General features: G+C 58.9%; 1 protein-coding gene across 4 annotated transcripts in view; it reads left to right on the top strand.

Moving 5' to 3' along the window:
• The first annotated feature begins 3,488 nt into the window (after window positions 1-3,488).
• VTI1A (vesicle transport through interaction with t-SNAREs 1A) overlaps window positions 3,489-11,022 on the top strand; it is a 494,579-nt gene continuing 487,045 nt past the window's right edge. The window contains exon 1 of one of the 4 annotated variants that reach the window (XM_075348211.1): window positions 3,489-3,782. In XM_075348211.1, coding sequence (XP_075204326.1) covers window positions 3,689-3,782 — 94 coding nt within the window. In that variant the 5' untranslated portion in view covers window positions 3,489-3,688. The remainder of the gene's footprint in view (window positions 3,783-11,022) is intronic. The other 3 variants (XM_075348212.1, XM_075348209.1, XM_075348210.1) reach the window with 3 other exon arrangements.

Raw genomic sequence — 11,022 nt, 5'->3', positions numbered from 1 at the left:
CACGGATCACAGGAGGACTCATCTCCGCTTTATTTTTGGACATTCTTCCCCCCACAAAAAGATGTGAAAAGGTTAATTAGTTATAATGAGAATGTAGCCCCCAAAAATGAGAAAGGACATGTGAGACCGGCGCCAGGGATTGTGCAGACGACGTCTTTTCCACGTAGACTTTTCCAGGAGGGAGACGCTTCAGGAGACGCTGATGGAGTTATTTTTTTCCCTGAATTTTTTTTGCATTTCTTTAGTTGTTTTTGCTGACAGTGTTTTTTTAGTGTTTTATTCTTTTTTTTTTTTACTGGTGTTTTTCACTTGTTTTTTTTCTCTCCATTCAACCAGTACTGATATCAGAAGTGGAAACACCGGGGTGGATTCTTACCCTTCCCATTAACTTGTGCAGAACATGTCAACAGAAATGCCTGAAGTCTGGAGCCGTCTCTTCTTTTACCCACTTTGCTGTTTTGGAAACCTGAAGTGGTTAAAAGATGCTGAATAACCTGAACATGTGAACGGAGAGCAGTTCTAAGGCAATGTTCACACATTGCATTTTCTTTTAATGCTGTTTTATGCAAATAAAAAAATCATCTTCTTTGGGTCTGTGCACACTGTGTTTTTATCAAGTTTTTTTTAATGCAGTTTTGACACAAAATTGGATGCAAGTCCTTACGCCAGCAAAGTCAATGAGAATCCTGAAGTTTTGTGCAAATGTTGCTTTTTTCCTTGTAGATTTGGTGCAGAAATAAATCTGCAGCTGACGATTCTTTCAGCATTTTTGCAGCATTTTTCCACCCCAGAATGCATAGAAACCATAGGGAAAAAATGCATAAAAACACAGTAAAAAGTGTGTTTTTTTTCTGCCAAAAGATGCAGATTTGGTGATGTTTCTGCTTGCAAATGTAACCTCTTAAGGCTGCTTTCACACTACATTTTTTTAACATGCGTCATGAACATTTTTTTGCTGTAAAAGTGGATCCTGTTTTTAAAAGAAAGACGCATTCAAACGCATGTGTTATTTTGCAGGATCCTGCCACTTGAAGTTTATGGGCGGGCATTGAAGTCATGTGATCGGGAGAGAGGGGAACTGAACGTGATAGACTGGGAGCCGGCATCTGTCAGCTGCAGTCGCTGGTAACCAAGGTAACCAAGGTAAACATCGGGTAACTAAGCAAAGTGCTTTGCTTGGATACCCGATATTTACCTTGGTTATGAGCGTCCGTAGCTGCTAGGATCCGGGCTGCCTGCTCATGTAACCAAGGTAAACATCGGGTAACTAAGCGAAGCGCTTTGCTTGGTTACCCGATATTTACCTTGGTTACGAGCGTCCGCCGCTCTCAGGCGGGGGAGAGAGAGAGGAGAGAGAGAGAGGGAGGGGGAGAGAGGGAGGGGAGAGAGAGACTGATCACGCCAGGCTGGTTTCTGGGCATGCTCAGTAGAGCAAGCAGGATCCTGTCTATCAGCATGCCAGCATTCACATGCTTTTGCGTGCAGTATAGTCAGGATCCAGTGAAAAACAGTATTGGGACGCAGCTCAATAACGCTACAAGTAGCGGCAAGTCGCTGGATCCTCACTATAACGCACTCAAACGCATGTGTAAGCGAGTCCATTGCAAATGCATTGAAATTAAAACGCATTTGCACTGGATCCGTTTTTGCGTTAAAAAAACGTTCATGACGCATGCTAAAAAAACGTAGTGTGAAAGCAGCCTAAGCCGTGTTCACACATGGTGTTTTTGCAGCATTTTTTTAGTATGCTGCCTTCACAGTCCCAGCAAAGTCTGAGATTCCAGAAATCTCGTGCAAACACAAAACACCTGTTTTTTCTCCTGACTTTTTTTTATCAGCCTCTTTGGTTTTTGAAAGATCGTTTTTTACCGTTTTTGCTGCTGTTTTACCTCTTTTTTCTCACCCATACAAATCAATGAGGAAATGCAGAATCCGGGCAAAACCGTGAGAAACTGCGGCACAACCACGTTATTTCCTGGAAAAAGATTAGGTTGTGCTGCAGAAAAAAACCTGAGGCCCTGTGTGAACATAGCCCCAAGGCCCAGTGCTCATGCTGTGTAGTTTTGACGCATATTTTCAGAAATCTGCATGTCCATTGTGAAGCCAGCAAAGTCTATGAGAATTCAGAAGTGCTGCGCCCACGTTGCTTATTTTTCCCTTGCGTATTTGGTGCAGATTTGATGCAGAAAAAAAGAAATCTGCAACAAATACGAAAGGGAAAAATACTCAACGTGGGCGCAGCACTTCTGAATTCTCATAGACTTTGCTGGCTTCACAATGGACATGCAGATTTTGCTGCAGATTTCTGAAAATCTGCATCAAAATCCGCGTCAAAATCTGTAGCGTGGGCACAGGGCCTACCAGTCAATTCTTTAAGTGTTTTTCACCATAGAAAGCGATGAGAAAGTGCAAAAATGCTGGAAATAATCCTGAAAATAATGCTGGAGATAATGCAACTAATGTGTTTTTGCTGAATGAAACTAACTGTATTAAACATGTAGACAAATGACACGAAATATAATCTGCAGCAAAACTGCTTTGTGTAAGCAGCGTCTATGCAGGTGCTGCCTGCAAAAAAAGCAGCAGAAAAGCACCGTGTGAACGTCGCCTTACATAGAAATACAGATGTTCAGTCTTTTGAGCATTTTTTGGATGTTTTTTTCAGGTGTTTTTGGAACAGATTCTGCCTGAAAAAACCTCTGTGCACCGACATCTGATATTTACCCCAACAACTTCAAATGTAAGAATCACGAAAATTCAGATTTCTTCCTTGATAAGTGATGGATCATAAGAGCAGACACCGTGCTGATGACACCGGGGGACACATTGATGTGACAGCAGGTGACATTAGCGCTGTGATGTCACCGTCCGCCATTGCTGGTGTGCACCGCTGTCCACAGTCTTGCCTTTCCTCGGTCAGTACATGGCGTCCGTTCTGTACATATTATCGTCTGGATGAGCCCCGGACGTCGTTTTTCTTTCATCCATTTTGTGGATCAAACTGAAAAAACATGGATTCTGCTCAGATTGCAAAATGTGACACAAAAATGGCCCCAGACTTGGAAAATAACGCAGGTGTGAATCCTGCCTTATGGGGAGGTGCAGCTGCTAATGTCTATCATTGTGGGGGTTATTGCATTGTGAGGGGCTTCTTCTCCTAGACTCCGGCTGACACTGACTCCGGGGCTGTCACTACAGGCGCTAACAGAGAAGCCAATCAGATTACACCTTTCATTTTCACAAGCAAAAAAATGAAAGTTGGTACATGATGTGATTGGCTGCTTTAGAGATGGTTGCCAGGATATCGATTAAACCAACCAATCAGATTACAGCTTTCATCTAAAACAACCAATCAGATTATAGTTTTCATCTAGAACAACCCAATCAGATTACAGCTTTCATTTTTCACACTAAGGTTCAGGTTGGAGGATGAGAGCTGAGGCGTGATTGGCTGCAGTCGGCGGCGCTCCCTCCGGTAGGACACGGCCTGGATCCCTTTGATTGTTTATTATGGCCGGGGTGTGACATTCCTCCTCCACCTCTCCGCCATCAGGACTACGGCAGCTGCAGGTTGCCAAGGAAGAGCTGGTTACTAAGGGCGCCGGGGAGCGCGGAGTGAGCGGACCGGCGGAAGTGGTTGGAGAGGAGACTTCCGGTTGTCACTCTGCTCTCTGCTGCCTGGATAAACATGTCTGCCGAGTTCCAGGGTTATGAGCAGGACTATGGCGTCCTCACAGCCGAGATCACCAACAGGATCGGGAAGGTCCCGAAACTGTCAGGAGGTGAGACCGGGAGAAATACGGGGGAGACCCCCAGAGATGAGGGGAGACCGGGAGATAGATGAGGGGAGACCGGGAGAGAGATGAGGGGACAGACACCCAGAGATGAGGGGAGACCGGGAGAGAGATGAGGGGACAGACCCCCACAGAGATGAGAGGAGGCCGGGAGAGAGACCAGGGAGAGACCCCCCCCCAGAGATGAGGGGAGACCGGGAGAAATATGAGGGGACAGACCCCCACAGATGAGGGGAGACTGCTGGGGACAAGGGAGAGACCCCCAGAGATGAGAGAAGACTGCTGGGGACATTGGAGAGACCCCCAGAGATGAGGGGAGACCGGGAGAGAGATGAGGGGACAGACCCCCAAAGATGAGGGGAGACCGGGAGAGAGATGAGGGGACAGACCCCCACAGATGAAGGGAGACTGCTGGGGACAAGGGAGAGACCCCCAGAGATGAGAGAAGACTGCTGGGGACAATGGAGAGACCCCCAGAGATGAGGGGAGACCGGGAGAGAGATGAGGGGACAGACCCCCAAAGATGAGGGGAGACAGGGAGAGAGATGAGGGGACAGACCCCCAAAGATGAGGGGAGACAGGGAGAGAGATGAGGGGACAGACCCCCAAAGATGAGGGGAGACAGGAAGAGAGATGAGGGGACAGACCCCCACAGATGAGGAGAGACAGGGAGAGACCCCCAGAGATGAAGGGAGATTAGGAGAGAGATGAGGGGAAAGACCCCCAGAGATGAGGGGAGACTCCTGGGGACAAGGGAGAGACCCCCAGAGATGAGGGGAGACCAGGAGAGAGATGAGGGGACAGACCCCCACAGATGAGTGAGGGGAGACCGCTAAACAGGATAAAGACCCCCAGAGATGAGGGGAGAGCCTGTCGGGAGACAAGCGAGAGACCCCCAGAGAGGAACGGAGACTGCTGGGGACAAGAGAGACCCCCAGTGATGAGGGGAGACTGCTGGGAACAAGGGAGAAACCCCCAGAGATGAGGGGAGACTGCTGGGGACAAGGGAGAGACCCCCAAAGATGAGGGGAGACTGCTGGGGACAAGGGAGAGACCCCCAAAGATGAGGGGAGACTGCTGGGAATAAGTGAGAGACTCCCAGAGATGAGGGGAGAGGCTGCTAGACATGAAAGAGGCCTCCAGAGATGAGGGGACAGACCCCCCCCCCCAAAGATTGGGGTCTCTCCCTTGTATCCCCTCGAGATGAGGGAAGAGCCTGCTGGGGACAAGGGAGAGACCCCCAAAGATGAGGGAAGACTGCTAGAGACAAGAGAGAGAACCCCCCCCCCCCAGAGAGAAGTGAAGATAGCTGGGGACAAGGGAGAGACCCTCAGAGATGAGATGAGGGGAGACCACCAGGGGCAAGGGAAGACTGCTGGGGTCAAGGGGGAGACCCCCAGAGATAAGATGAGGGGAGACCGCCGGGGGCAAAGGAAGACAGCTTGGGACAAGGGAGAGACCCCCAGAGATGAGAGGAGAACTCCATACACAAGGGGAGACTGTTGGGGTCAAGCGGCAGGCCCCTAGAGAGGAGGTCTTGGCAGCGTCTCCGTGGACTGTGGCATGCTGTGCGGTCGGCGGTCTCGGCAGCGTCTCTGTGGATTGTGGCAGACTGTGTGGTCGGCGGTCTCGGCAGCGTCTCTGTGGATTGTAGCAGACTGTGTGGTCGGCGGTCTCGGCAGCGTCCTTGTTGGCTGTGCGGTCTCGGCAGCGTCTCCATGGACTGTGGCAGGCTGTGCTGTCTCGGCAGCGTCTCCGTGGACTGTGGCAGGCTGTGCGGTTGGCGGTTTCAGCAGCATCCTCGTGGACTGTGGCAGGCTGTGCGGTCGGCGGTCTCGGCAGCGTCCTTGTTGGCTGTGCGGTCGGCGGTCTCGGCAGCGTCTCCATGGACTGTGGAAGGCTGTGCGGTCTCGGCAGCGTCTCCTTGGACTGTGGCAGGCTGTGCGGTCGGCGGTCTCGGCAGCGTCTCCTTGGACTGTGGCAGGCTGTGCGGTCGGCGGTCTCGGCAGCGACCCCGTGGACTGTGGCAGGCTGTGCGGTCGGCGGTCTCGGCAGCGTTCCCGTGGACTGTGGCAGGCTGTGCGGTCGGCGGTCTCGGCAGCAACCCCATGGACTGTGGCAGGCTGTGCGGTCGGCGGTCTCGGCAGCGACCCCGTGGACTGTGGCAGGCTGTGCGGTCGGCGGTCTCGGCAGCTTTCCCGTGGACTGTGGCAGGCTGTGCGGTCAGCGGTCTCGGCAGCAACCCCATGGACTGTGGCAGGCTGTGCGGTCGGCGGTCTCGGCAGCGACCCCGTGGACTGTGGCAGGCTGTGCGGTCGGCGGTCTCGGCAGCGACCCCGTGGACTGTGGCAGGCTGTGCGGTCGGCGGTCTCGGCAGCGTTCCCGTGGACTGTGGCAGGCTGTGCGGTCGGCGGTCTCGGCAGCGTCTCCGTTGTCTGTGGCGGGCTGTGCGATCGGCGGTCTCGGCAGCGTCTCCGTTGTCTGTGGCAGGCTGTGCGGTCTCGGCAGTGTCCTCGTGGACTGTGGCAGGCTGTGCGGTCGGCGGTCTCGGCAGTGTCCTCGTGGACTGTGGCAGGCTGTGCGGTCGGCGGTCTCGGCAGTGTCCTCGTGGACTGTGGCAGGCTGTGCGGTCGGCGGTCTCGGCAGTGTCCTCGTGGACTGTGGCAGGCTGTGCGGTCGGCGGTCTCGGCAGTGTCCTCGTGGACTGTAGCAGGCTGTGCGGTCGGCCGTCTCGGCAGTGTTCTCGTGGACTGTGGAAGGCTGTGCGGTCGGCGGTCTCGGCAGCGTCTCCGTTGCCTGTGGCAGGCTGTGCGGTCGGCGGTCTCGGCAGCGTCTCCGTTGTCTGTGGCGTGCTGTGCGGTCGGCGGTCTCGGCAGCGTCTCCGTTGTCTGTGGCGTGCTGTGCGGTCGGCGGTCTCGGCAGCATCCTCGTGGACTGTGGCGGGCTGTGTGGTCGGCGGTCTCGGCAGCGTCTCCGTTGTCTGTGACGGGCTGTGCGGTCGGCGGTCTCGGCAGCATCCTCGTGGACTGTGGCGGGCTGTGCGGTCGGCGGTCTCGGCAGCGTCTCCGTTGTCTGTGGCAGGCTGTGCGGTCTCGGCAGCGTCTCCGTGGACTGTGGCAGGCTGTGCGGTCGGCGGACTCGGCAGCGTCTCCGTTGTCTGTGGCAGGCTGTGCGGTCGGCGGTCTCGGCAGCATCCTCGTGGACTGTGGCAGGCTGTGCGGTCGGCAGTCTCGGCAGCTTCTCCGTGGACTGTGGCAGGCTGTGCGGTGTGGCAGGCTGTGCGGTCTCGGCAGCGTTCCCGTGGACTGTGGCAGGCTGTGCGGTCTCGGCAGCATTCCCGTGGACTGTGGCAGGCTGTGCGGTCTCGGCAGCGTTCCCGTGGACTTGGCAGGCTGTGCGGTCTCGGCAGCGTTCCCGTGGACTGTGGCAGGCTGTGCGGTCTCGGCAGCGTTCCCGTGGACTGTGGCAGGCTGTGCGGTCGGCGGTCTCGGCAGCGTCTCCGTGGACTGTGGCAGGCTGTGCGGTCGGCTGTCTCGGCAGCATCCTCGTGGACTGTGGCAGGCTGTGCGGTCGGCGGTCTCGGCAGCGTCTCCGTGGATTGTGGCAGGCTGTGCGGTCGGCGGTCTCGGCAGTGTCTCCGTGGACTGTGGCAGGCTGTGCGGTCGGCTGTCTCGGCAGCATCCTCATGGACTGTGGCAGGCTGTGCGGTCGGCGGTCTCGGCAGCGTCTCCGTGGATTGTGGGAGGCTGTGCGGTCGGCGGTCTCGGCAGCATCCTCGTGGACTGTGGCAGGCTGTGCGGTCTCGGCAGCATCCTCGTGGACTGTGGCAGGCTGTGCGGTCGGCGGTCTCGGCAGCGTTCCCGTGGACTGTGGCAGGCTGTGCGGTCGGCGGTCTCGGCAGCGTCTCCGTTGTCTGTGGCGGGCTGTGCGGTCGGCGGTCTCGGCAGCGTCTCCGTTGTCTGTGGCAGGCTGTGCGGTCGGCGGTCTCGGCAGTGTCCTCGTGGACTGTGGCAGGCTGTGCGGTCGGCGGTCTCGGCAGTGTCCTCGTGGACTGTGGCAGGCTGTGCGGTCGGCGGTCTCGGCAGTGTTCTCGTGGACTGTGGAAGGCTGTGCGGTCGGCGGTCTCGGCAGCGTCTCCGTTGCCTGTGGCAGGCTGTGCGGTCGGCGGTCTCGGCAGCGTCTCCGTTGCCTGTGGCAGGCTGTGCGGTCGGCGGTCTCGGCAGCGTCTCCGTTGTCTGTGGCGTGCTGTGCGGTCAGCGGTCTCGGCAGCGTCTCCGTTGTCTGTGGCGTGCTGTGCGGTCGGCGGTCTCGGCAGCATCCTCGTGGACTGTGGCGGGCTGTGTGGTCGGCGGTCTCGGCAGCATCCTCGTGCACTGTGGCGGGCTGTGCGGTCGGCGGTCTCGGCAGCGTCTCCGTTGTCTGTGGCAGGCTGTGCGGTCTCGGCAGCGTCTCCGTGGACTGTGGCAGGCTGTGCGGTCGGCGGACTCGGCAGCGTCTCCGTTGTCTGTGGCAGGCTGTGCGGTCGGCGGTCTCGGCAGCATCCTCGTGGACTGTGGCAGGCTGTGCGGTCGGCAGTCTCGGCAGCTTCTCCGTGGACTGTGGCAGGCTGTGCGGTGTGGCAGGCTGTGCGGTCTCGGCAGCGTTCCCGTGGACTGTGGCAGGCTGTGCGGTCTCGGCAGCATTTCCGTGGACTGTGGCAGGCTGTGCGGTCTCGGCAGCGTTCCCGTGGACTGTGACAGGCTGTGCGGTCTCGGCAGCGTTCCCGTGGACTGTGGCAGGCTGTGCGGTCGGCGGTCTCGGCAGCGTCTCCGTGGACTGTGGCAGGCTGTGCGGTCGGCGGACTCGGCAGCGTCTCCGTTGTCTGTGGCAGGCTGTGCGGTCGGCGGTCTCGGCAGCATCCTCGTGGACTGTGGCAGGCTGTGCGGTCGGCAGTCTCGGCAGCTTCTCCGTGGACTGTGGCAGGCTGTGCGGTGTGGCAGGCTGTGCGGTCTCGGCAGCGTTCCCGTGGACTGTGGCAGGCTGTGCGGTCTCGGCAGCATTCCCGTGGACTGTGGCAGGCTGTGCGGTCTCGGCAGCGTTCCCGTGGACTGTGACAGGCTGTGCGGTCTCGGCAGCGTTCCCGTGGACTGTGGCAGGCTGTGCGGTCGGCGGTCTCGGCAGCGTCTCCGTGGACTGTGGCAGGCTGTGCGGTCGGCTGTCTAGGCAGCATGCTCGTGGACTGTGGCAGGCTGTGCGGTCGGCGGTCTCGGCAGCGTCTCCGTGGATTGTGGCAGGCTGTGCGGTCGGCGGTCTCGGCAGTGTCTCCGTGGACTGTGGCAGGCTGTGCGGTCGGCTGTCTCGGCAGCATCCTCGTGGACTGTGGCAGGCTGTGCGGTCGGCGGTCTCGGCAGCGTCTCCGTGGATTGTGGCAGGCTGTGCGGTCGGCGGTCTCGGCAGCATCCTCGTGGACTGTGGCAGGCTGTGCGGTCTCGGCAGCATCCTCGTGGACTGTGGCAGGCTGTGCGGTCGGCGGTCTCGGCAGCGTGTCCGTGGATTGTGGCAGGCTGTGCGGTCTCGGCAGCGTTCCCGTGGACTGTGGCAGGCTGTGCGGTCGGCGGTCTCGGCAGCATCCTCGTGGACTGGCAGGCTGTGCGGTCGGCGGTCTCGGCAGCATCCTCGTGGATTGTGGCAGGCTGTGCGGTCAGCGGTCTCGGCAGCATCCTCGTGGATTGTGGCAGGCTGTGCGGTCGGTGGTCTCGGCAGCATCCTCGTGGATTGTGGCAGGCTGTGCGGTCGGTGGTCTCGGCAGCATCCTCGTGGACTGTGGCAAGCTGTGCGGTTGGCGGTCTCGGCAGCATCCTCGTGGACTGTGGCGGGCTGTGCGGTCGGCGGTCTCGGCAGCGTCTCTGTGGACTGTGGCAGGCTGTGCGGTCTCGGCAGCGTTCCCGTGGATTGTGGCAGGCTGTGCGGTCGGCGGTCTCGGCAGCGTCTCCGTGGATTGTGGCAGGCTGTGCGGTCGGCGGTCTCGGCAGCATCCTCGTGGACTGTGGCAGGCTGTGCGGTCTCGGCAGCATCCTCGTGGACTGTGGCAGGCTGTGCGGTCTCGGCAGCATCCTCGTGGATTGTGGCAGGCTGTGCGGTCTCGGCAGCATCCTCGTGGACTGTGGCAGGCTGTGCGGTCGGCGGTCTCGGCAGCATCCTCGTGGACTGTGGCAGGCTGTGCGGTCTCGGCAGCATCCTCGTGGACTGTGGCAGGCTGTGCGGTCTCGGCAGCATCCTCGTGGATTGTGGCAGGCTGTGCGGTCTCGGCAGCATCCTCGTGGATTGTGGCAGGCTGTGCGGTCTCGGCAGCATCCTCGTGGACTGTGGCAGGCTGTGCGGTCGGCGGTCTCGGCAGCATCCTCGTGGACTGTGGCAGGCTGTGCGGTCTCGGCAGCATCCTCGTGGACTGTGGCAGGCTGTGCGGTCTCGGCAGCATCCTCGTGGATTGTGGCAGGCTGTGCGGTCTCGGCAGCATCCTCGTGGATTGTGGCAGGCTGTGCGGTCTCGGCAGCATCCTCGTGGACTGTGGCAGGCTGTGCGGTCTCGGCAGCGTTCCCGTGGACTGTGGCAGGCTGTGCGGTCGGCGGTCTCGGCAGCATCTTCGTGGATTGTGGCAGGCTGTGCGGTCGGCGGTCTCGGCAGCATCCTCGTGGACTGTGGCAGGCTGTGCGGTCTGCGGTCTCGGCAGCGTTCCCGTGGACTGTGGCAGGCTGTGCGGTCTCGGCAGTGTTCTCATGGACTGTGGCAGGCTGTGCGGTCGGTGGTCTCGGCAGTGTTCTCATGGACTGTGGCAGGCTGTGCGGTCGGCGGTCTCGGCAGCATCCTCGTGGACTGTGGCAGGCTGTGCGGTCGGCGGTCTCGGCAGCGTCTCCGTGGACTGTGGCAGGCTGTGCGGTCGGCGGTCTCGGCAGCATCCTCGTGGACTGTGGCAGGCTGTGCGGTCGGCGGTCTCGGCAGCATCCTTGTGGACTGTGGCAGGCTGTGCGGTCGGCGGTCTCGGCAGCGTCTCCGTGGATTGTGGCAGGCTGTGCGGTCGGTGGTCTCGGCAGCATCCTCGTGGACTGTGGCAGGCTGTGCGGTCTCGGCAGCATCCTCGTGGACTGTGGCAGGCTGTGCGGTCTCGGCAGCGGCTCTGTGGACTGTGGCAGGCTGTGCAGTCTCGGCAGCATCCTCGTGGACTGTGGCAGGCTGTGCGGTCTCGGCAGCA

The sequence above is a fragment of the Anomaloglossus baeobatrachus genome, chromosome 5, assembly GCF_048569485.1.
Source record: "Anomaloglossus baeobatrachus isolate aAnoBae1 chromosome 5, aAnoBae1.hap1, whole genome shotgun sequence".
Taxonomy (NCBI): Eukaryota; Metazoa; Chordata; class Amphibia; order Anura; family Aromobatidae; genus Anomaloglossus; species Anomaloglossus baeobatrachus.
Note: the sequence above shows the minus strand (reverse complement) of the source record. Positions and strands in the feature narration are given on the sequence as shown.